At 47.3% G+C, this 25,978-nt stretch overlaps 1 protein-coding gene across 2 annotated transcripts in view; it reads right to left on the bottom strand.

The window, feature by feature from the left end:
- LOC115321957 (kinesin-like protein KIF21A) overlaps positions 1-25,978 on the bottom strand; it is a 163,079-nt gene extending 137,101 nt beyond the window's left edge. The window contains exons 1-3 of one of the 2 annotated variants that reach the window (XM_040217434.2): positions 25,604-25,978; positions 12,610-12,789; positions 11,929-11,971 (exon numbers count right to left, since the gene is read on the bottom strand). In XM_040217434.2, coding sequence (XP_040073368.2) covers positions 11,929-11,971; positions 12,610-12,789; positions 25,604-25,800 — 420 coding nt within the window. In that variant the 5' untranslated portion in view covers positions 25,801-25,978. The remainder of the gene's footprint in view (positions 1-11,928; positions 11,972-12,609; positions 12,790-25,603) is intronic. The other variant, XM_040217435.2, reaches the window with a different exon arrangement.

Below are 25,978 nucleotides of genomic sequence, written 5' to 3'. Positions count from 1 at the left end.
CGCGAGGGCCGCGAGGACGGTGAGGGCCGTGAGGACGGTGAGGGCCGTGAGGGCGGTGAGGGCCGTGAGGGCGGTGAGGGCCGTGAGGGCGGTGAGGGCCGTGAGGGCGGTGAGGGCCGTGAGGGCGGTGAGGGCCGTGAGGGCGGTGAGGGCGGTGAGGGCGGTGAGGGCGGTGAGGGCGGTGAGGGCGGTGAGGGCGGTGAGTGGCGTGAAGGCGGTGAGGGCCGTGAGGGCGGTGAGTGGCGTGAAGGCGGTGAGTGGCGTGAAGGCGGTGAGTGGCGTGAGGGCCGTGAGGGGCGTGATGGCCGTGAGGGCCGTGAGGGCGGTGAGGGCCGTGAGGGCCGTGAGGGCGGTGAGGGCCGTGAGGGCCGTGAGGGCCGTGAGGGGCGTGAGGGGCGTGAGGGGCGTGAGGGGCGTGAGGGGCGTGAGGGGCGTGAGGGGCGTGAGTGCGTGAGGGCCGTGAGTGCGTGAGGGCCGTGAGTGCGTGAGGGCCGTGAGTGCGTGAGGGCCGTGAGTGCGTGAGTGCGTGAGGGCCGTGAGTGCGTGAGGGCCGTGAGTGCGTGAGGGCCGTGAGTGCGTGAGTGCGTGAGGGCCGTGAGTGCGTGAGGGCCGTGAGGTTCAGTGAGGGTGAGTGAAGGGCTGAAGGTAGGTGTGACTGTGAGGGTGAGGGTGAGTGAGGGGCTGAAGGTGAGTGTAGCTGTGAGGGTGAGGGAGGGGCTTAGGTGAGTGTGGCTGTGAGGGTGAGGGTGAGTGAGGGCGACCTGAAATGCCGACCTCTGGTTGCGGCAGCTCGGTGAGCAATCCTCGTTTCGGCCCCAAGCTCCAGGTAGCGCAGGTCGGGATTGGGTCGCGTGACGAGGACATCGACGCGCCCCGCCCTGAGCGCACACTCCATGTCCCGAGAGAGGAGTGCATCGTGGTGTGCGGCAAGTTTATTTAGAGTGCCTCTGTATTTCTGCCAATTCAATATCTTACAGGTTCTTTTGGGGGGCAAGTGCGCAGCTGCCGATTAGGATGGGCAGGTGCCAATTGCCAGGAAAATTCCAATTTTCCTGGCAATTCCCGGTTTTAGATCACTGATCTAAAAATGTCCCGTCAACAATCCGGTCATAATCAAAACCAATCTATTGGAGGAAGTCGTAATCAAAAAAGTGGGGCAGATACAACAACACTAGAAAACACTTTCACAAAATTATCTTAGCAAGGATGCACAGTGATCGTTCAGAATACTGCCACGCGTGTCTCTGAGCAAGCGCCTCCGTCGCTCAACGGTTATTCTGCTTCACGCAAATGGCCCCGGTTTGATTCCTGGCAGCAGAAGTACCTTTTTGTTATTTCTGTCAATGTCGCGTTCTGGTACCCTGGACAAAACAGGAGCTTGGGCGTGTTGGTTATCCATGTCTCAAAATAACAGCTCACCCTATACTTGCACCGTTATCTTAAGACATCGAGGCCCGGTTGCTTATTTGAGGTGAGAATGTTTTACGCACCAAACTTTCTATGCCGATTGTTCCAGAAGCACTCGCATGTGCATAAGGGGTCCGCTTGCGAGCTGCAATCAGACTCGCCCCAGCAATCGATCCTGCCGTTCCGCTGCCATCCACGCCTGCGACGCTAGCCTTTTTCCATTTGGTCTTGGGCACAAGTCTGCCCATTAAACGTTTATTTTGCTTCAGTCTTCGTTGCCCCATCAATTGTCTTCGTGAGAGTATCTACACCGTTATCCCGTCAGTTTAAGAACAGTATTATTGGGGCCATTGCAAACATTCCAAAATTGTTTAGTGCTATCAGATAGCATAGAAGGTAAGGTTGTTTTGGCCTCTTTCACAGCTGTCTGATAAGGATCCACAACTTCTTTGCAAGCATCCCAACGAGGAGTGAGGGCACATGGCTTGGCAGAGTGGAAAGAGCGGTTCTTTTTAGAAAGATGCTTCAGTGTGACATTAAAGAGCAACCCCGCTCAATTCCGAAGATTTCAGGATAATGATTGCTTTCAAATTAAAAGGTCCAAGTAAAACACACTACGTAGTTTGCTTCGCGAAAAATGAGATATATATTTTTAAATACATTTTAAAACATGAGCGGAAATTGAAACCGAAATTTCGGCTCCGCCCGGCAACATTGGCCTCGGGTCGCCAAGTACATGGCCATCACGTGGTACGAGATGTCACGTGATCCTGGGCCCAACGACGGGCGGGATTGGGGCGGGCGTGTGGCAGGCGCGAGTGTCGTCTGCACCGCACTCTTCGCCACGTTTTGGTGTCTACAGCATCCGACGACGTCTGCACAACTGCGGCGTAAGTCTGCGCACGTGGTGTCCGTAGTGTGGACGAAACTCCGAGAGACAATAATCACAATCGGTGAGACGACGACGGCGGTTGTGACCCGGAAGACGTTGGTAACGACGGGATCACGGCCGGCGGCCGGACGGCTCCCAAGAAACGCACTGCGCAAGCGTGTTACATCAATCACGTGGACACCGCTGAACCACGAGAGGCAACGTTGCTGACGTCATGCGCTACGCTCGCCCGGAGAAGTGAAAACAAGCAAAAGGGGGCCATGATAATGACGTTTAGCTCAATGTTGGCTCCGCCCATGCCGTAGCCTTGACTGCGCTGTTGGTTGCGCCTGAATTCGCCCGCTCCGGTCAGCCGATTTCGGCGACTTGGCGAGTTGCGAAGTTTGCCGGACCGTTTAAGAAACATTTAGGCAGAACTGCGTCGTAACTTTTCACGTGTGGTCTTCCTAGGCGATACTGAAGAGGGCTGCATTGTTTTTTTCAAAACCAAAAATGAAGCGGAGTTGCCCTTTAAGGGGGGACATGGGTCTTCAGAGCCAAAAACTGCAGTCTTTTGAAAATGCCGATGGCTATCGTTCTTATAAACCCACCAGACTTCTAATTTTGTAGATGAATATTTGAGCTATAAATCAATTGACAATGTCTATGCGGGCTGACTGCGCGTTGAAGTTGACTCTAAAACATTGTTTTCACAAAACAGAATTTTTGGACTTGTTGAAAATTCGCAGGAGGGATATCCCAGCATCTAGAGCAGATACAAATATAACCTTTATTGAAATGTGTAGCTAAATGTGGGAAGCATACAACGTTGAGAGCAGATTTTTTAATTCAACTCTAGAAAACTTTCTATTGGATCTTTTGTTTTATTACTTGCTAGCCATGCATTTAGCAATGGACTTTAAAGGAAAGCTAAAACACTTCTTGAAAAAAAAAAAAAGAACAAGTTAGAGGTGAATTCTGGCATATTTTTATTCCGTGAATCTGAATACACTGTAGACCGCATATAATGTATGTAGCGGGAGTCGCGAAAACCCGCACTATAAGCGGTACCGCGCTATAACCAAAACATCAATTTTTCAGGCCAAAATACATGCCATCAGACAACTTAGCTTTGTAAAAGAATTTATTTTATGTTAGATGAAAACTAAAGCTTAGTTTGAGGAAAGTCTTTATTTCACCGGACTAGTACACTTCTCTCTCAAGTGTGTCACACATCTTGAAAGAAATGAGCCACTTTTTAGTGGCGCAGCCTTTTATCGGCGTCACGGGTTGTGGACGTACGTTGCGAGCGTTCAGGATTGCTAACCATAATCACTTTTCTCCGGCAATGAAAACGCATGAAAATTCGCATCCTTTATATGGTACGTGCTGGGTTATCGTAGCGACAAATAACGAAAATTCACAGTCAATGATAGCGCTTTTACGCGGAACGACGAGCTTCCATCACGCCGTCTATGTCGACGATCACAACCGACGCCATGTTTGCGGATAGAAGCAGCTGGCCCGCGACCGGCATGCAACGCGCGCGAACACTTCTCCTCGACCTGCGATTGGTCTGTCGTTGCCAACGCAGTGGAGGGATGCACGCACGTGAACGACACATGCGTGCGTCCCTCCGTCGCTATGGCAACTGAAGCCACTCTCTTCCCTTCTCCCCGCTTCTTCGAGCAACTTCCTTGCCCCGCGAGTGCCGCTTGCGGCTCACGCCGTTATCTAGTGCCGCACAGGGAAGCGTGCTCGCTGCGCCGGTCAGTCGGTGCGGTCGCCGGGCTGTTGCAGAAACCGCACTATAACCGGTATTTCCCTTCGCGCGCCTGCATTTGAAGCGGTATGTAATTACATGGAGTTCTATGAAAGGCGAACCGGTAGTTTAAAAAAGCAGCGTTCTACCCGGTCCTGCACTATAAGTGGTTACGTTGTAAGTGGTCTATACTGTATCACATTCCCTTTCCCTGAAGATGCAACTAAAAGCGAGAAAACGCGAAAAACCTCCGACCAGTGGTGACGTCATACTAGGATCTTTGGGCTGCCAAGCGCGTGTCGCTCGTGTGGGCAGCCCGTGCAATGGCAAGCTTGACAGGTATTGAAAAAATTGTAAGGGTGCAGGCGAGCTGCTGGAAGTTAACCATAGTTTTGTTTAACCCGAGACTGGGGTATTTCGGAAAAGGGGACGAGAAGAAAAGAGGCCACAAGGAGGCGACGTCTCAAACACAGCTAAGGATTTTATTCCATCGTATGCGCTTGAACTCCACTACCGTGGCTTTAAGTGGAGTTCAAGGAACGCACGTGGATTCAAAAGAAGGGTGTGTGTATTGGGTCTGCGGTGGCACCTATTTTGGCAGAAATTTATTTAAACTCTTTGGATAACGCGATCTCGGAAAGGCTGGCAGTTTGGGGGTCGGGTGAAGTTTTAGTGAGAAGGTATGTTGATGACATTGTGGTCATGAGCTTTCATGGGAAGGATACGGGAGCAATAGAGAGTTTGGTGAGAGCCTCAGCACCGGAACTTACCTTTACTGTTGAAGGGCCAGACAGAGGAGTTTTGCAGTTTTTAGATTTACGTATTCACGTGCAAGAAGGAGTGTGCTGGGAGTACGGAAAAGAATCGGCAAAGCCAGTTTTAAGTAGAAGAAGCTGCCATTCAAAGACTGTGAAGGCTGGGGTGGTCAAATCAATAATTGGAAACGCTCTAAAGAAGTCATGTCTTTATTATGTAGGCCAAGCCCTCAAAAGGCAGTGGGTGAGGTTAGAGGATGCGGGTTATGATAAAGTTTTCATCACGAGGCAGCTCTCCCCAAGTTTCGGCGAGAGAAATGGAACAACGAGAGAAAGTAAAAAGGTTGCCGTAGTCCCGTACTACCTAAGTGTTTCGCATAACCTTAAAGCGAGTGCTCGTAGATTTGGAGTTGACGTAGTGTTTTCATCTGATTACAAATTAAACAGGATGACTCCGTTCTTTGCACCCCCAAAGGAATGCAGAAGGCAACATCAGGACAGGTCAGTGGCTTGCAAAGGAGGTGTAGTCTATGAGATACCCTTAGCATGTGGTTTTAGATATGTGGGGCAAACTTCGCGGTGCGTGAATGACAGACTGACCGAGCATAAAAGAAATGTAAAAAACGGGGCACCGAACTCGGAGATCGCCAAGCACGTGTCTGAGTACAACAATTGTAAGGTGTTTTGGTCGGAAACGGAGGTAATACATCGAGAGGAAAATGAGATAAAAAGGGTAGTGAAGGAAACAGTCCGAATTAAGTCGATGGGAAATTGTATTATCCAGTCATCAATGCATCTAGGAGAAAGCTCAAGAAAATTCCTCAAAATGTAAACCCCCGTTTTTTTTTTGTTTTTTTTTTTTAAGCTATTAAGCATTTTGTGCGCTGCCTACAAAGATGCAGTACAGGTGCAGGACATATTGTTTGTTCTGGTATTCCTTGTTACTTCTTTCGTGTGTAGTTGAGGTTGGAACTTTTGCATTCTCCCCTTTGTGTATTTTGGTTCATGGTTACCCTCTTCCGCTTTCCTTCAATGTGTAGTGCGGGTTAAAATGACCGATTGCCGTTTTTTTTTTTGTTTTTTTTTAATTTAAGGTGATTAAGTACCGGCTAGTTTAATGGTTGGTTGCTTGGCTTTGTGTAATTAGGTCTTGTATGCCCTCTTTCCCTTTGGTTCCGTGTGTTTGCGGGTTTGAAAAAACCTTTTAACGGTTCTTTGTTGACTTTGTGTAGTCGGAGGCTTATCTTGTCCTTTTGTCTGGCTGAAAGATTTTTCTTTTGTAATGTTTTGGGCCTATGTTTGGCTTAGTGTATTCCGGGTGTTATGTTGTCATTGGTCGACTTGGTTGGTGGTGTGTGGACGTGGTGTGTATAAAAGTGCATACGATGGAATAAAATCCTTAGCTGTGTTTGAGACGTCACCTCCTTGTGGCCTCTTTTCTTCTCGTACCCCAGTCTCGGGTTAAACAAAACTATGGTTGACAGGTATATTTTTCCGCACGGAAGGCAGTCGTGACGTCTCTTTCTGACCTTTTTGAAATTAGCGAGAGTTTGCGTGCATAGCTTTGACAGGCGCTGAAGATGGGCCCGAGCAGAGATTCCGAAAACTCCTAGTGTGACGTCACGCCCCGGGAAGGAAGGGCTTCGGCGGTACTTTAAAAATTAATTTCCGAAGCCTCCGTCCACCAAATTGAAAAATAATCTCGATATTCCTGATCCTGGAGGTAGGATGAAGGCCAGCGAAGTGTTTTTTCTCAAATACAAAACCGCTTCAGTTTCCCGTTAATGTGTGGTAAAATCACTAATATTGTCTTTATCTTAAAGGGTAACTGCAAAGAAAAGAAAGTGTTTTTTTTTAAACAGTCTAATTGGGACAAACATGTCACAAAACAAAATTTCCGCGGAAAAAATATTTTTTTCTAGCAATATTTACGCCACAGGACGTAATTTAGTCAGAGTCAGAACCTCTCCAGATTTGAAATTCCCGCTCTTTCGACCCCCACGGAGAAGTACGCCCTGCCCCTCACTCTCCATGCGTTGCGGAGTTGAACGACGCAGCGTCTCGACTTGCGGTAAGATCTGGCAACAATGCACGTTAAACATGGCGCCGGTATTGTTGTGGTTTCACGGGACACCAGACGCTACGCGGTTTGCGAGCACATAGCGAAGACGTGACCGGAGAAAGCCCCTGTGATGTTCCCGATTCGTAATCGTTGTGTGTGCTCTGAAAGCGAAGGGAGTCACAGGGTCCATGAGTGCGCAACCAGAAGCCAAGGTTCACGACAGCGCTGCGTTGACTTCGGTGATCTCGTTCGGTTTGGTGCAACACTGCGAAGCGACAAAGAGCTGAAACGTTCGTGGTGTATGTGCTGCGGTGCTTGGAAGTAGACACCTACACTAACACGGAGCGCAAATTGGTTGTTGTGGGGTTCAAGTTCAACGAGTTCAGTCCCGTCGTCGTCAGCTGATCCAGTAAAACTGGTCCGGGAGGACGCAGCAAGCGTTTCTAAAAGTAAATCTTCCCTCGTTCCGCTGCAAAATGTGGAAGATTCCCGACGCATACCGTGAATAAAAAGCTGCGGGCGTTTTCAACAAAATTACGTCCTTTTAATTGAACAATGGACTCCGAACTGTTCTCCTAAATCTGCAGTTTTTATGCTTCGTGTTGTTGGACTGCGTTTGCACAGCGACGTGTTGCGCTCATCGTGCGGTGTGAATAAATTTGTGCAAGATTTCGTACCTGCCCACAGATGCATGAACTGAGACCATTTTTTACGTAGTGAACATAGTGCTTTTTTATTTTTTAAGCTGTCAATCAAACTCTTAGCCAATGAGAAGTATAGCAGCCGATTGGTATAAACGTCACAGAATCCCAACTTCGTGGCGCGCGATTTAAAACGGACGGAAGAGCCGCAAACTAAAATTAGTCTCACGCAAAAAATGTTGCTCTAAAAAACTTTTTTTCTCACGGAAAAATTGTTTCTTGACATGCTTGTCCCAATTAAGCTGTTTAAAAGAAGCTTTTTTTTTCTTTGCAGTTATCTTCTAAAAGTACTTCCAACATTGTATTCTCTACACTTCGTAGTATCTAACCATCTGTTAAAAAGGATATTTTGTTGAGCAGTTTTTTTCCTATCGTTCCTCCAAACAAAGGCAGGCAAGTTTTAATTAGCTTGAGAACAATTCTTCTGACTGAGAAAGTTACCAGATATATGAAATCAGTACTAAAAACTGAACAAGCTTGTACAATTTCATTCGGTTTGGTCGTAAAATAAGAAAAAAAGCTCCAACACCAGTGTTCCCCCCTTAAACCAAGGAGACTGGGGTTTAGAAAAAAAAAGATGGAATGAATAAAGTAATTAGAGTTTAGTTTTAATCAAGTTCTAATTAGTTTCATCCGGACGCTCTGAAAAAGTAAGCAGGAACTCATCCAGAAGGTTGCCAACTGTTATTCATTGTGTCGACATATATATCACGAAATAGCGTAGCATTAGTTCTATTCTAGACATACACTTGGGCGTGTGCAAGTTGAAGAGTGCAACCACCGCTAATTCCTGGTAAGAGGGTTATGTCAGTGGAAAGAACTAAATCCAACGCAGCAGCCATACTATCGGTAATCTGAGTTGGTCTACTAACAAGATGCCAAAAAAAGCGAAAGCAGTTTGCAACTTCCTGTAACGCCGAGTCGGAGCGCAGCTCTTGAGGAGGAGGAGTGGAGGGTGTATTCCTCCTCCTCCCTCGTGATCATGCCTGCTAGTCCTCCTCCCCTCCTGCTCCCCCTCCCTCTCCTTTACCCCTCCCCCGAGGTCACGTGACCCCCCCGGATCATACTAGACAATGAGGGGAGGAGGAGGAGGGCAGAGGTCCGGGGGGTCACGTGACCTCGAGGGGACGGGATAACATGACCTTGGGCGGGCCGTCACGTGACCGGCGGGGGAAGGGGAGTCATTCCCCCGGGGTCACGTGACCTTGGCGGGGGAGGAGGGGGAGATGGAGGAGCGGAGGGGGAGGGGCGACGCCGACGCCAACGCCGACGCCGCACAGGCTGGAAACGGGTCATGTGACCCCCTCCCCCCGAGGTCACGTGACCCGCCCGGACCATACTACACAATGAGGGGACGAGGAGGAGAAGGAGGGGGAGAAGGAGGAGGGGAAGGAGGAGGAGGAAAGGAGGAGGAGAGGGAGGGGCGCGGTTACGCCTACGGCGACGCCAACGGCGACGCCAACGGCGACGCCGACGCCGCTCAGGCTGGAAACTGGCCCCTAAGAGCTGCGCTCTAAAAATATTCGGAACAGAGATCAAGGAAATGACTATACGGGTAACCTGCAAAGTATATAATCTCTGTTACGTCACGGCGCGGTGGTGGCGCGTCGGGCGCACTTCCGGTCTGGGGCTGTCCGAGACGTGTATTCCTGCGTTGTTTTGAAAGGAACCGGACAAAAGCCTGCCTTCTCGTCAAAACGCCGCGACTGGGGCCAAACCAAATAAGTCGAGAAGAGTTTGAAGGTTAGTTTTCATGCGCTCGGCTCGTCCGAGAACGTGGATATGTGCCGTGAAAATGAAAAACCAGACGCCGTCGGACCGCGATTGCTTGGGCAGGAAGCACTTTCGGTTGAATTCACGGATACTTGTTGTCGTCAGATTTTTTTGTTTTGTTCCAACATAAAAAAATTAAAACTGCGCAAGGACACGGACAACAACAAGAAGGTAGACGAACAGCGCCTTGTTCGTCTACCTTCTTGTTCTTGCCCGTGTCCTTACGCTGTTTTAATTTTTAATCATGAAATACCAACTAGCCCAAACTTCTACGTTTGTTCCAACATGAACGCCGGAAAACCGTCAAGTTGTACGGACCACCGGGGGACTACGTTCAGTGCATCTTCAACTTCTAACAGCCGCCTGATCGATTGAATTGTTGTCTGCTCTTTTAAACGCTTCTCCTTGTCGTCTGCTCTTTTAGACGACACCGGCCCGTAGATCAAACGTGGGCCCGGTACTTGCAATAAGAAGTAAGTGCAGGCCCCAAAAGACTTAAGTTCGATGGTTGGTAAGGCGGCTCGATGTAAACTGTAGATACAAGGAAATGTTGATCATTGTTAATAGTGGCCATCACCGACATGTTATGCCTGATTCACTTGGTCCGATCCTGCTTGCGATATTCAGTATCGACGTCTACCATCTCAACTACGGCTCACGCTTTTGCAGCGCGAGCGACGTCGCAACTGAAAATTGTAAGAGTAATCTCATTATGCGAATGAGGCTTAGCGCACATTCTGCGGCGTCCACGTGGAATGAATCGCCGCCTGTCACATTATTCACGCGAAGTTTTGCGGTGTAACGAGCCTCGGTAATTTTGGTGAGGCCACTCAAGTAGTCAGACATTGCCACGAAGACGTAGGATCGACAATTCGAACGCAAAAAAGGGCAAGGAGACTCACACCGACGCCGACAACATCGCATTTCAATGGTTTGTTTATGGGCGACGGTGAGCTTCTTGCCCACACTCCATTGCGCATGCCCGGCGCGGGTGGCGTCCGCTAGAGGCGCTCCGGTTTGTTTGTAAACATGCGTTGGTGTATATTACGACATCTCAAGTCCCATTTTCAGTGTTGCCACTGCTCGGATCAAATTAAAAATTTGAATGAAACGATCATAAAATACCCGGAAAGCGCCCACCCCACATTTCACCGAAAGTTGTGTTAATCTAGACGGGGGCCCGGTCGAATCGGGCAGTTAACCCATAATTTGCAGAATTGACAAGTTTTGGAAATGTTAATAGTAGACGCCAGGGTCCCTGAATGTTCCCAGAAATCGCTTCAGAACCCTATTGCGCCGCAGCAGTCGCAATCCCCAACATAGCGCTGCCCTATGCGGTACAGCGTAACATTCCTTCTCATGCAAGCTCTTCAATCAAAGTTGCTGGCCTGTGGTGATGCTGGTTTGTTTTTAGTAAAGATCTTTCCTTCGTCGCGAGCAGTGCGTGACTTGCTCCTCGCTGTCTCTCTCTCGCCTCGAAACACACCCAAGTCAAATGTTAGGCTTAGTGTCAGAGGTATCGAGTTTGAAACGCATTACCAGAGCAACCCGAGCGAGCAAACGAGGCGGCAATCTTCTTTTGCAAACCAGATAAGCGGCTACTCGATATAAAAAAATTCCAAAAAAAATTGACGCACCTTTCATTCGGTCTTAACTCGTCGATGCTGATAACTTCCCGCACGGGTTAAACCAGCCATTCAGAACTGCATTTTCCGGGGATTGACTTCCACTAAGCGGAGGGAATAAAATTCCGTACTCTGGGAACGTTGGGCGACTCGAGTGGGCACTTCAACCAAGTCGTTGCTTCCGCGGTATTTTACGCTAGTTCAGATCAATGTGTCTAGCCAATTTTGAGGCAAATCCCTGCATATCAAAATTTTTCCCGAATTAACATATTTTGTTACATTCAAAAACATTTTTTTGTTTACTATTTTGTATAAATGTGGGAAGTTGTTTTACAGAAACACGCTACTGTACAACCTATTTTTTTACAAAACTAGAAACTTTTGTGCGACAGTCCGGCCAATCTATTTAAGACGTCAAACCCCCACATTTGGTCAGAAGTACGAAAATTCACCGAACCGGGCAACCCCCAGGACTGAACTCAATTGCCGAGTTCTCCGGCCTATAGACTACTCTGAGCTCCCGGAGAATAGAAAAAGTGAGCAAAGAAAGTAGCCTATGAAGCAACTGTATACTGTCATTGATGGCGATCCACCACCGCTGTGCCTGTAGCCCAATCTTATGCTGGAAACTAAAGCACTGTATCGTAAGTCAGGCAAACGCACAAAATAAAGCGGAATTCTCAACCCTAGATTATTATGACCATTCCAACAGAAAGGCAACAAACATTGCAAATGTCACGCTTTTGCCACTACTTGGCTGACGCAGTCGGTATGTAGCGTTGACAGCACTTTCCATCAGAAATAGAGTCGAAAGAGTTTTCTTGCATTGCGAACAGGAACTCGTATTCCTCATCGAGCATCAACTCAATGAGGACAGCCTCAAAAATGTACATAATGGCAATACTTTCGGATCAAATCTAGTTGAGACAACTCTCGTTCGTTTCTGCTAGACGAAGCAAAAGGCATACGCACCTGGCCGTAGGCAAGGACCGTGACATTGTAGCCGTCGAAGCATCTGCAACGGATCATCACACACTCGTCTCACCTGTGCATCGAGAAAGCCCAAAAAGCTACACCACGTTCCCAAGAACACACGTGCGAAACAAATCTAGAAGATGAACGGTGGCAGCAGGTGCCCGAGCAAAACTTCGGGAGGCAGTCGAGTTCTGCGCAAGCTACACGCCCCAAAAATCTGCTCTCCTACATTCCCCCAGCGCTCCCTGACTACCCGGACTCCCCGACCTCACTGAGCTCACGTCCCTCTCAACCTGAAACTCGCGAGTTTTCGAGGCCTACGAACTCACTCACCCTCACCTCAGGCCTCAAGGGTGAGAGTGAAGTAGGTGAGTGACTGCCCAACTCGCAACCCTCACTCCCACTGAGGCACCCCTCCACTTCCTCAAAAAAGGCGCGAGGGTCGGCGCTGGCTAATTGCGAGAAGCCACCTATCAGTCGTTGGATGAAGGAGTATAAAGGACGGGTGAACAAAGGAGTACAAAGGACAAGAGCATCGGAGGCTGCGACACCTCTCGCGGCTACTTACATTTTGGCGAGACATTAAACCAGCAAGCGGGTCAAGAACGTTCCATTGGTTGACACACAAGCTGCGGTACGTCCAATGAGCAGCCAAGAGGAGCCGGAGGGAAGTCTCACCCTTCGACCAGCGCCTTGACGCAGGTGTCGTAGACCCGCTCCTGGTGGGTGGGGCAGTCGAAGACGTGGTCGAAAGTGAACGCCTTGTCCTTGCCCACCCAGATCTGGGGCTCCCCGGAGGCCACGCTCGTGCAGGCGTGGCACATGTCGATCCCCTCGCGCGGGATCAAGGGCCGCACCCTGCGTCAAAACCCAATTTCGCATCAAATTTTAAATCTAACACCGTCAATAGGCTGAAGATAGTACAAAGGGATTGTCTTCGGGCAATATAATGGCCTCAGTTAGCGACTTGCTTGAGATCCCACCTACCAAACCTTAGTACCAGAAATGCTCTTACTGAAAATTCTACCAGACAATTTGTGGCATAATCAACACTAACCGGGAGAAGCGAGTAGAATTTTCTGCCCAATCCAACATACAAAGCCAACATGAGTACTATGCCACGTAATATTCATTTTTCCCTCCTACTTTCAAAAACTGGAATAACCTACCAGTTGAAGTAACACTCTAGTTTGTTCGCATGCTTCCAAAGATGCGCCGCTGTCAATGCGCCGGGGCATAGACACAAGGTTTCGTTTTCCCAGTGTGCACAATGTATGCGACAACGTAAAACCTGGGCGCAGCAACGACGCCGTTTGCGCCAAACCGTAGACATCCTGGTGGAAAGATTGGCTCTTCCAAGACTACAGTACGGAGACCGTTAAGCAAACGTAACTATGGAAGGATGGAATTCCTATCCTTCGCCGACTCAGAACCCCTGCACTAAATGCTAACGCATTTCGTCGAAAATCAGCATAGCGACAGCAACGATTTCGTCAGTTTTTTTTTTTTTTTTTTTTTTTTTTTTTCTTTTCGCACATGTATTATCGCTATGCATTTGGGGCCACTGTCGATTGTCTGCGATGTTGGCCATGTATTTGTGTATCGTTATTTATGCACCCCTCCAACGGTCTTGAACCAGAAGTAGAATCTACCGCAGCGGTCTCCCTCATTTGAGAGTGGGGGCCAGATGGCCCACCCGAGAAAGGTCAAGGGCCAACATAAGCCAGGGGGGAGGTTTTCTGCTCTCTGCTTTTTGTAAACCTGCGATTTTTCCAATCTTTAGCTTTTATTTGTTTATAGGACTATTTAGGCCCTCGCATGATGTGACCACAAAAATTAAACTAGCACCGCCCCACCATCGTGCTTTTAGTAGAATAAGAAAGAAAACCGTCGTTCCCGTTGCTCCATTCACACAAAAGTCAATTTAGCTTCTTGTCTCCAAAAAAAAATATATATCTTCATACGACAGTTCTTGCTTTCCTGACAAGATCTGCAGCAGCAGTCTGAAAAATACTCCTATTTTAATGGTGATATTTTCTGAATGTGAGAACCCTGAGCAGCTTTATCTGTGAGAGCTGATCCTGCCGAGACAGAGTTTGTGTAGCCAAGCACTTGCAGCCTAGAAGCAGAATATACCTTTATAACTTTTGCTCAAATATTCAAAGTAAACAACGGTATTAAGACCTTGACGAATGCGCATTTGAAGTGCCCTTTGTATTGGATTTTTACTTTAGAAGTTACTGCTGCAGAAGGAAGTATGCGCAGCATATGTAACTACACTCCCCTTGAGCTTCGGTAATTTAGCAAAGTCTATTGTCCTGCAAGTGGTTTTATAATGAGAAAAAGCTGAGAAGCAGAAATTGAAACAAAACACAAAGCAAAAAAAAACACAATAGTGCAAAACCATCCAAATATGTTATACATAGCATGCTTTCGGCCACTTAGAAAGACGCGAGCCGCGTGTTGGAGATTCCTGATCTACCTAATTAATTTGCGTTCACATCACAAAGTACACCACATGTGTCCAAACCCATAGCCTAACCTAACCAAAAACTCATCACCCTCCACGTCTTTAGTTCAGCTGCATAAAAAACTCGCTCCAATCACATCACTACCGTCCCCAGATTCATCAGATAACTCAACATCGCATCTGAACTCATCCAAGTTCATAAAGTTGCTCAACGTAACTTTTTGAACTTAAGAGGGCGCGGTGCCTCTATTCATTCGTCTGTTTTAGCTACCAGATGGCGCGCGGCTCGTAACGTGGTTGAACGTGCAACTTCTAGATGGCGCCAGTCTCGAAGTGTGAAAAGACCCGCGTTATCCGCTGCGTAATATAGATCCCCGTAATTTGCCGTGTTCTCCCGGCGGAGGAAATTTCTTCCTCCCTCGCGCGCGCTTAGTATGTCTGTGGTCAGTCAGCTCAGTGTGCACTCCATCGGATGTCAGTGACAATACGCGCGGTGTGGTGCAGTGGGTGGCGCTCGTTTCTGTTCGAAGGTAGGAATAACAATGTCGGTCCCTTTTTTTACGACGTTCGTTTCTATACATTTTTTTTTTTTTATCTCAAGTGACCTACAGTACCGCCTCTTCGAAATCGTCCTTTGCGGCGAGCGATTAAGAATCTGGTTAGCATTCTATTTTGGTTAGCACTACACGTGCAATGAAGACCTCGGGCGGCGATGTAAATATGTATTGCTCCCCAAAGTGTGTCCAAGGTGCGCAATGACAATTGGAAATGACGCGACCGTCGGTTGGTAAAATACGTGCGTTAGATTCACTTATTCAGTCTACTCATTTCTGCCAACATCTTTTATTTGTTTCGACAAATGGCATGGTCGAGTCTATTGATAACCTTCGCTAGATTAGACGTACGGAGTGTCCGGGCTTTAAATAAATTTGCTTCGTTTATCTGAATGAATAACTGTTTTCTCTTTTCTGTGCTCGGTGCTATACAAAAATCGCGTAGATGTTATGGTAGCGTAGTGTGGCGGCGTTTTGCACGCTGACTCGCTATTGCATTCGCTGTGCACAATATGTGTTCAGATGGAATGTGTCAAATAGTATTTACGATCGATATGATAGATTTACTTTGCTACAGTGTTAAATATTTTCCCGATTTAAACTGGTTCGTCCCTGATCTGAGCCTAAGTTCAAATTCAAAGGGCAGACAGACTTAGCGTCGTAACAGCCGTAATGCCCAGAAAGAAATTAGTACCATGAAAGAAAGACAAAAGGATACGGGGTGGCTCGGTGTTATAGAAGTAATGAGTGTGCAAAGGATGCCATCGTACGTTCTTTTTTTTTTTTAACTCTTCGCGTCGCTGGGAAACCCTCAAGGTACCAGCAAAGACAGCGAGTTGGAGCTGGCGTGAAATTTCCATCGAGCGGAAAACGAGTGTCGCTTTCATTTCATCATGCGCTTTCATTTTGATATGGCTCAAAATGCGCGCGAAATAGTAACAGGTAAGGCAACAAAATTTAGATGTTAGGTCTGGAACAGCGCCATACTCAGCCGCGTTGGGGGCATCTCTCGCGAGTCAATACGTCAAAGGTATTTCGCGTCGAACTGTACGTGAGTTATTTATTTCAGCGAAGCCTTGATTTCGCAAGACTGTTGTGCGTTAGAGATATCCATCATGTTAATCTGGCATGACTATACCCTATCTCACTAGTTGCGTGCAGTACTTGGAAGCCACGAGCGAGGAATAAATGACAGTTGATTTTAAAGGACAATCACGACGTGGAAACCAATAAAAGATTCCCGATAAGATGAGAGATTCTCTTTCTCTTCAATTGCGTCGGTTACGCTCTCAATCCTGCACCTGTGGTAACACTGCAGGCTCCTAAAATCGTCTTCCCTGAAGAACACAGTAGCCTTTCGAATTGAGGGGTGCTACGCGAAAGCCAGCGACATGTCACGGGAACGAAGGCGAGGTGCTCCGGGCTATGAAAACGCTCCTGATCGCAACAACTTTTTTTTTTTTTTTTTTTGTCGAGGTGCAATTTTTTTTTGTCTAACTTGATACCCCATTAGCGCAAAAACTACCATAAACTAAAAATAAATAAATATTATATTTTATTTTCTGTTTCCAAACTGAAGGACCGAACCCCGGCGAACGCCCAAAAGAGGCGTTATCTACAAGATCCCCTGCAGTGACTGCCCAGCGTCCTACATTGGTGAGACCGGACGGAGGAGAGATACCAGACTCAAAGAACACAAGCGTGACGTCACGTACGCATCCCAAGCGACCCGACTGAAGACAGAACTGGCGGACCATGCGTGGACAATGGGGCATTCTTTCGACTTTCCTGCCGCGATGACCTTGGCGAGGAAGGACAGATTCTAGGAGCCTAGAAAGCTCCTAGAATCGTGGTTTGTTCGCAGGGACACATCCGTGTGCAACAAAAACCGCGGCCCTCTCCAAGAAGCCAACACGGACATTCGTAATAAATAGCGTTGACTTGTGGTTGAATCATGCATTTGCTGTGTAACTACTGGTGATGCCTCCCACATGGGAGGCGAAACGTCTAATCAAATGTTTTTTTTTCTGTTATGTCAAGTCGGTGTTCTTATTTTAATTATAAATAAAATAGTGGGCATTCAACGACAACGCACCCACTGGGACCCGAGTCAAGGCAAGAACAGCTAACTACTAAAAGGGGAAAGAAATCTGGGACCGGACATTTCATCGAACGCCGTTTCGTCGAACGCCATTTCGTCGAACGCCATTTCGTCGAACGCCGTCTTGTCGAACGCCGTCTTGTCGAACGCCGTCTTGTCGAACGCCGTCTTGTCGAACGCCGTCTTGTCGAACGCCGTCTTGTCGAACGCCGTCTTGTCCAACGCCGTCTTGTCCAACGCCGTCTTGTCCAACGCCGTCTTGTCCAACGCCGTCTTGTCCAACGCCGTCTTGTCCAACGCCGTCTTGTCCAACGCCGTCTTGTCCAACGCCGTCTTGTCCAACGCCGTCTTGTCCAACGCCGTCTTGTCCAACGCCGTCTTGTCCAACGCCGTCTTGTCCAACGCCGTCTTGTCCAACGCCGTCTTGTCCAACGCCGTCTTGTCCAACGCCGTCTTGTCCAACGCCGTCTTGTCCAACGCCGTCTTGTCCAACGCCGTCTTGTCCAACGCCGTCTTGTCCAACGCCGTCTTGTCCAACGCCGTCTTGTCCAACGCCGTCTTATCGAACGCCGTCTTATCGAACGCCGTCTTATCGAACGCCGTCTTATCGAACGCCGTGTTATCGAACGCCGTGTTATCGAACGCCGTGTTATCGAACGCCGTGTTATCGAACGCCGTCTTATCGAACGCCGTCTTATCGAACGCCGTCTTATCGAACGCCGTCTTATCGAACGCCAGGGTGGCATTCCCGCTTCCTGAAGCTGGTCGGAGGTGCCCATCCCAGGTCCTGGAAGTTTTTGACTTGCATCGCCACAGAACATCAACTGACGGAAGACAAGCTGGAGGCGGTGCTGAGTTCCCAAGAGCCTCCTCGCCAGAAGATGGCCATATAGCGGAAAGGAATGTGAAGGTCCGCCTTTTTTATGAGAACCGACGGACCATGGCTGTGGGGGGCTTTTTGAGAGCAATTCCTCATAATTTGAAACGGTGAATGGCTGTCGCACGAACACATGAAGCCCCGAAAATTTTGAAATAAAATTTGAAGTGACGTACTTACATTTGACTTTATTGAATCTTAAAACTAAAAAAACAATGTTTCGTTTAGTTTCATAAACAGCACCTCAGCTTTAGCTACTGCAAGCTTCGGGCAGTAAAAAGTATCGATAAAAAGACATGAGAGGCTAGGGGGATACGGCCCATTCGTCACATGTCGATTCGTCATAGGGCAACTGGTAACAGGCCCGTTCGTCACAGCGGAACATTGCTCATAGGATGATTCGTCACGCTGGCAGTTTGTCACACAATGACATCAAGATTGTTAAACTTTTTTTTTTATATCTTCTTTTCTTAAGAAAGTTACGAAGGGGGGGGGCACTTAATTAAATCCGTGCAAGGCCAGTGAGGTTGACTACGGGAAACAAATTACGTCCCAATGACCCCAAGTTAAGGCAGCATGCAGATTTTGGCCAGCATGTTGTCCTTATCGGGGTCACCTTTCTTACGAAAGAACTTCGAGAACATAAAGTTCACAATAGAAAAAAGCCCACCGAACGCAATTCTTTCTTTTTGTGTGTGTGTGTGTGCCCTGTTTCAGGGCTTATTATGCCGGTTGCCATCCGATTGTAAAAATATCACTCTCGATTTCTAAATGGAGGTAGTTTCTACTAAGAAAGGTGGCGATATGCTTCTTCACGAAGGACATTCCTACATTTGCATTAAGGTTTACGAAACTGCGTTGTATTGAGCCTGCCGCCGAAGAGAAGTTTGTAAAACTAAATTAGTCACCGATCACGCCAAGACTCGTGTAATCTCTTATTCAGGAGACCATACGCATGCATTTGACAACACCAAGATTAATGTGCTTGGCTCCGTGATCAGATGAAGGAAAAAGCTGGTATGTACCAAGATCTGTTCCTGCTCTTATATTTCCAAAACAAGCTCACTGATGTCCTTTATTCCAGTGGAAGGCCGTCTAGCACCACACCAAATACTTCTAGCTGCGGTTGCCAGTGTCAGTGACGACACTGCTTTGCAGATTCCCGCACCGCCAACACTTCGGCGCACCATCCGCAAGCAAAGGCAACGGTCGAATTTCGAGTAGAGCGTATCATCTTGCAGAGCCGATATACGATCGAATGCCCACAGAGTTCAAAGTAAAGTGTATTGCAGCGCAAAATCACAGTGCGCGACATATTATGATAATAATGACTGTTTTACCTGCATGCAGATCACTGCCAAAGGAGACTCCTTTCTCCTCCACGATAGCGAAGAGGGCGACGGCAAAAGAATCCCGATCTTTGCTACCGAGCGCAACTTGAGCTGTCTGGCCCAGGCGACTACGTGGTCCGCGGACGGGACCTTTAAAGTGAGCCCGGCACAGTTCTACTAACTGTACACGGAGCATGCCAGAGTCAACGGCGTGGTAAAGCTAATGGTTTACAGCTTGCTGCGCAACAAAACGAAACGCTCGGTGGTTCTATTATTGGATATGTGTTCAAACACTTGAAAATATGTTCGCTCGTTTTACAGTTTTTAAGACGTCGTTCTGAGCCACATGGGGGGCCAACTGCCTTGACGTGGCTTACACGGACTTCAAGATAGCGGCCATCAACAATATAGGGATGCTTTTTCAACTTATCCCAATCGGTGTATAGGAAGGTGTGCTCCAGTGGTCACCAGAGTCGCTACAATGCAGATGACGAGTTTGCTGTTTTGGTATGCGGCATTCTATTTATATGTCTTATTGTTGTCTTCAGGTAAGCCAATTGGTTACTTTATTTATTGTTGATTTTCAAATGGGAATGCATCCAGCATTGGCCTTCTTGCCAATCGCCGACATTCTCGAGGTTTTCCCCACCGATGCCTCACTCGTGGCGGACTACTTCGAGGACGTGTATGTCGGGAGACCCCGTCGAAACGGCTTGTCGTCGGCCACCTCCACTCCTCGGGTTTGGCCAGTCAGAGAATCAACACTAGCAGAAAGGCCAACAAGGACGAACAACAGCATCGAAGCGTGGCTCCGGGGACTGCACGTAAGAACTTACCTAATCCTCTGAGAACTTGGGCGTTTTCTGTAGCGCATTTTTGCATTTGTGGCTCAAGATTTCAGTACGGCGCCCACTCAAAAAGCTTTCTCCACGAGTGCGTGTGTTCTTTTTTATTTTTATCCTTAACAGAGATGAAGCTGGCTCAAGCAGAGGGCGGCACGACATCTTCGAGGGTCTCCAAGAAGCACGACGACAGCAACCGGCGTCCTCAAATTATTGTGAGCCGCTACAATGGTCGCAATCGTCTAGAAACCCTAAGGGTAACAGCTTGACATACCGCTCTTTAATTTTTTTTTTTTTTTTGTATTTCGCTCCATAAATTTATTGTTTTCTAAGTACAACGATGACTTGGTTGAATGTTCCCGCCCTTTAGTAAATTTAAATATACCGTACTAATCGTTATTGCATGCACAGCCAGGTGAATATATGCTGGGCAAATTCAAATATCCGGTTTGCACAGTGACAAACGTTCCTAGGGACAAATTCCCCTATGACGAATGTTCCGCTGTGACGAACGGGCCTATTACCAGTTGGCCTATGACGAATGTGCACATGACAAACGGGCCTACGCCCAGGTCACGTGACCCCCCCCCCCCCCCAGTACCCTTCCCTCCTCCTCAAGAGCTGCGCTCAAATTTGGCGTTACAGGGAGTTGTAAACGGCTTTCACTTTTTTCGATTAAAAGGTTAAAAGGCGCGAACAAACAGGGCGAAAAAGAGACACGCACGACACGGACAGGCGCCTGTCCGTGTCGTACGTGTCTCTTTTTTCGTCCTGTTTGTTCGCGCCTTTTAACCTTTTAATCAATATGAACCAACTAGCCCCAACCAAAGTTTTATTGCTTCACTTTTTTCATTCATTATTTATGGATTCTTTTGGTGCAATATGTTTATCATCCTGGAAATAATTTTAATGAGCTATTGAAAGTCCTGCATTTTTTTGTGTTCGTTGGTGCATGTTTTTTATAGCTTCGTTTTTCATTCATTATATATGAATCCTTTTGGTGCAATATGTTTATCATGCTAAATATAATTTTAATGAGCTATTAGAAGCCCTGCATTTGTTTTCTGTTCATTGATGCCTGTTTTTATAGCTTTGTTATTCTTTCGGAATTTAGACATTTAAAGCAGAACCATGGTATGAAAATATTTTTGTGCAGTTTATTGTGGGCTAATATGAAAGGATGCTTCATTTTTTATTCTCAAACCTGGTTCTGCTGTTTTGTGCAATATGACCCCTGACTATCTATTGTTTTATATCGTACTTTTTGTGAATGTGAATAAATTGCGTGTAGAAAATTACTTTCTGTGAAGGTACAGTCGCAACAGGATTTAATAGCTCCATGCAAGTGCACATTTCTTTCTGAAGGGAGCTTGACTGGCAGCTTTCGATAAAACTAGAGCTGTTAACATCTGCCATGATAGCAGCGCTTTCCTTCAATTGAGCGGCTTCTCCCGTACACTCCACGTGGACTCGCCATGACGTCAGCTCTAGTTCTATTGCAAGCCGTTAGTCAAGCACCCCTCAGACAAAAATGTACGCTCACACGGAGCTGTTAACTCTAGCAGCGACTGTACAATTTATTGGCACTTTCCATACACATGCCACACAGACATGCTCATGCCATAACACTCGTTAAGTTTGCGAGATATGGCAGCTGAACCTGGCATATCTCACACGCTCGTGAAGCCGACCCTTCTGAAAAAAACCGTATAAAAATTCATACTGGTTGACCCGTATATCTCATACGGTGTTATGGGATACGGGTCTCCCGTATGCTACTGGGAACCCGAACCTGTACAGGTTGACCCATTCATATAGAGGAACCCGTTCAGATCCGGGGCCCGTACCTGTACGGGTTGACCCGTTTAGGTAAGTGAAACCGTGGCTGCACGGGTCGACCCGTTTAGATGCAGGAACCCGTACCTTACAGGTTGACCCATTTAGATATAGGAACCAATATTTATGCATGCTCATCTGTTCAGATAGAGAAACCTTATCTTTAAAGGTTTATCCGTTCTGACGCAGTAATAGGAATCAACATGGTGTCCGACGTTTGCAAAGGGATGGATGGATCTTTGCAGGTTTAACAATTCGCATGCATTTGTCATGCAAAGAATGAGCATGAGCCAGGTCATTTCAGGTTATATGTGTATTTAGTGAACGCAAATTGGCTTCTGCAGAACACCAACAAGAAGCTTAACCTCTAAGCAAGCTTAGAAGTCAAACTTCTAGTTAATATCCTGCAGTAGGATATTAACAAATTTGCATACTGCAGTAGATTCACCCGAGCTGTCCTCTTCCCTGGAGAGGCCTCTCGAGGATGCCTCCATAGGTACTCGTTGAAGGCAACAGCAGGGGAAAAGAATACAACAATAGTTCATGTATATTTAGTTTGCTAAAAAATTTAATATTTTACTTCCTGCAATAATAAGCAAGCAATTTCCACTACAATTTATGCTTTGTTAATATCTTGTGATACCATGTAGACCCCAAGAGCAACTTCTTACGATTACGCAGTCTGCTTAAAACAGCAGGCATGCGTGATTCGGCCCGAAAGTTTTGAACCAGTTCAGACCGAGTTCAGAGGAGTGCAGGGGGGGACAAAAAGGAACGGAAAGACACAGAGCTCCGAAGCTTCGTGTCTGTCTGTCTCTTTTTTTCCCCACGTTCCCGGGTTACCACGTCTATCCTTAACCAGCTCGCCTGCCTGTTAACTAAAATAAAAGTATGTTCTATAAATCTAAATATGTATTTTCCATTATGAACATGGGCCTCTGATTGCCTACAACCTCTAACTTATTTCATGCCGGACAATGTCACCATGGGAACAAGTGAAAGGAACACTGAACACACAATTCTCGACCGGCAGTTTTAGTGCGGAAGAAAGATTTTGACCTGCAATTGTTGTTCTGGGCATGTATATAAATTGACAAGAATTTTTGATATCAAGAACCATTTAACTAATTTAATATCCGTGTTACAACCCTTCAATGGTCTATTTATACGAGATAGTTCCCTGGTAAGAAAACTGAGCACTAGAAAGGAGGAATACCCACGATGAGAAGGCGGTTCAGAAAAAATGGGCAGTACCCAAAGGACAGAGCCAAACATAGTTCGGTTGTAGCAGTTCTAGTGAACAAACAAACTCACTTTCACAACTTTGCTAGTGCCAGCTTTTTGTTCAAAAGAAAAAATAGGTGCCTCAGCAGAAGGTCCTGCGAGCAGGCCACTGATATCATGGACCTCTCCCAAAACTTGCAGGGGTTAGCAGATATTTGCAATGCGGAGCATGTTACTGTAAAACCTCCTCAGTGTGAATACATCAGAAAGCACCAAGCGACCTAGATGACCGTGACAAGGTCACTTTACTTCTTCTTCATATATTAAAAACAAAGAGGAAGTTAGGGCTTCTTCATTTCGGTTTTGCGCTCGGAGCTTCACGTTCCTAAAGCTCGAATAGTCGAACTGTGACCCTTCAACAGCCTATAACACAAAGTTTGAAAGCCTTGGAATATTTTATGACATTATATTTGTCGTAGCAGGTTGCAACTTCAGAAGCCATAAGGTTTGAGTGACTCACCAAGTATGAGACATCTGTGAGAAGTGGGCACTTACTGTTGTAGATTATCATTTGCGTAGGTCAGGGATTGAAAGGAATCGCGATCGTTGAGGCGTTTGCTATGCGTCGCTGCAAACATAACATACGCACCACCTTCGTGAGCGTATCTCGAAAGGGGGTTGATTTTTTACGCCCGGAACGTTTGGCCGCCGTTTCCTCTGCGTGACGTTACCAGTCAGCATTGGAGATAGCGAGATTTAGCAGGCCGTTTTTCTTCTCCGTATCGGTATCCCCAAAGAAGGCGCAGCAACTGAGGATGCACGCCTTCAGTCTTTTCTGCATAGTTCAGGGTCTCGGGGCGGATGACGCAGAGCTAAACTGGCGCTTAGCGGGTTGCGGAAACTCCCTATTCTCCTAACTCTATTCTTCCGTACTACCTTTACCTTCCCGGCCCTTTTATTCTCCCTTCTTTCTTGCCCTAGTCCAGTTTCCCTTACAGAAATACGTTTCGAAGTCTAAGTAAATAAATATTGTTGCAGTTCAGGGTTGCCTTCCGGCGCTTTGGCCTTTTAGCAACTTCATTATCTGGCGTTCAGCATTATGATGTTTGCTATTTGATTATGCGATGTATTGAACTCAACAAATCACCTCTATTCCCCAAGAAAAAAAAGCCATAATTTTCAGGACAAACTTTAATATTCTGAGTTGATAAACATCTGCCGGTGAGGAAAATACTAAATTGGTTACAACCGAAAAACGCCGGTGGTTGGAAATATTCTGCCTGCGTAAAACCAAAACACTCCAGTCGGTGACTGTTCCCGCCCTAGCGACGGCTAGTTTCTTCGAAACGCCTCTTCTGTAGAAGTTTGTGAAACATTTTATCTCGTCGATTCTCCATCCTTCCAGTGCCTATTCAGAGGTCGGTGTGGTTCTTGGAAGACAACGTCAACAACATTAGAGTCGTCCGGAACCATTTACTTTAGAAACGCGCCTCTTCGCTTGGGGAACTGAGATGCGTTGATTGTTATTTGTTTCTTTCGCCTACTACAGACCGTTCAAGAACTCACCTTCTGGGCGCCACCAACTTCGTCTACTGGGCTTTGAAGCGCGTTGGAGCGTGCACAATAGCTCTCTAGGCCGAAAGATTGTACACTGCGTATGCGTTCACAGCTCAATGACTTAGGCATTTTTCGTCGGGATATATGCTCCCACGCAAAGAGCGCATGAGATGTGTGAATAGAATTAGAAATTTGAAATGTTCTTGTACAATCGCACTTCTCTTCCTTGGTTATCAACGCTTTTTAGCGTCATCACGAGGCATCCAATCATAATAAACTGGTGTTTAAAAAAATAAGCACCGAAAAACATGCAGCGATTTTCGCTCAAAAATAAACACCGGAAAAGCGTACCCTAATCATTACCCATGTCACCTTTTTGGGCAATACGTAGATTTCCAGAAGAACAGCGAGTTATCCCCCTCCCCTAGGAATACCCTGAGTACAGAGCAGGCGACCCGTTTTTCCCCGCGTCAGATTGCGGTGACCACGAACCGTACGGAGCTCACAGAACGTCCGTGAAAAATGTAAAGAAGGCAAAGAACGATCTACTCTGTGCGCGTTTCATCCCCGACTTCCACGACCCCAAGGTGGAAGGACGTCTGAGTGAAAGATAACGATAAAATAAAACTTTGCGTCAGAAAAAAAAAAGTACAAACAATTACAACGCATTGACGGACCACGAGGTTGTGGAACACCTCGCGGCCCGCTGGCCATAGGACGGTTGTCTTCGACCCATAGCTCCAAGGTGAATTTGCCACGTGCGAAAACACGGAGACCTATCCACCGAGAACCAGGAAAGCGAGACACGCACACTGACGCCTCAGCGTGCACAATGAAACAGGATACGGGCGCGGAATACAGCCGCAGAAGAACACCTTACGGCGAGCCTCGCACGGTCGCGGCTTGAGGACCACCTTCACTCCTCTCGCTAACAAAACCATCCGGCCTGGAACACAATGGCACGATCTCACCAGGAACCTCAACGTGCGAAGCTTCCACACACTGTCGCTTACGAGTGTTCTCAACCAGGGACTTCTTTAGCTTTCGCTCGCCGTAGGAAGCCTGCTTTCGACCCATGACGCCAGAGGCGAACGCAACACTTCCGAATGGCAAAAATTCGAACGCACCAAACGCCAAGCGCCGCAGCGTTGAACTGAACCGCGTTCGCTGTCGCTCGAATAAAAAAAAATCGCGTATGAATACAAAAAAAAATTGTGTGCACCGAACTCCACAATCTACTAGGGAGCCTACATAC

The sequence above is a fragment of the Ixodes scapularis genome, unplaced genomic scaffold (assembly GCF_016920785.2).
Source record: "Ixodes scapularis isolate PalLabHiFi unplaced genomic scaffold, ASM1692078v2 ptg001131l_1___fragment_3__unscaffolded, whole genome shotgun sequence".
Lineage (NCBI taxonomy): Eukaryota > Metazoa > Arthropoda > Arachnida > Ixodida > Ixodidae > Ixodes > Ixodes scapularis.
Note: the sequence above shows the minus strand (reverse complement) of the source record. Positions and strands in the feature narration are given on the sequence as shown.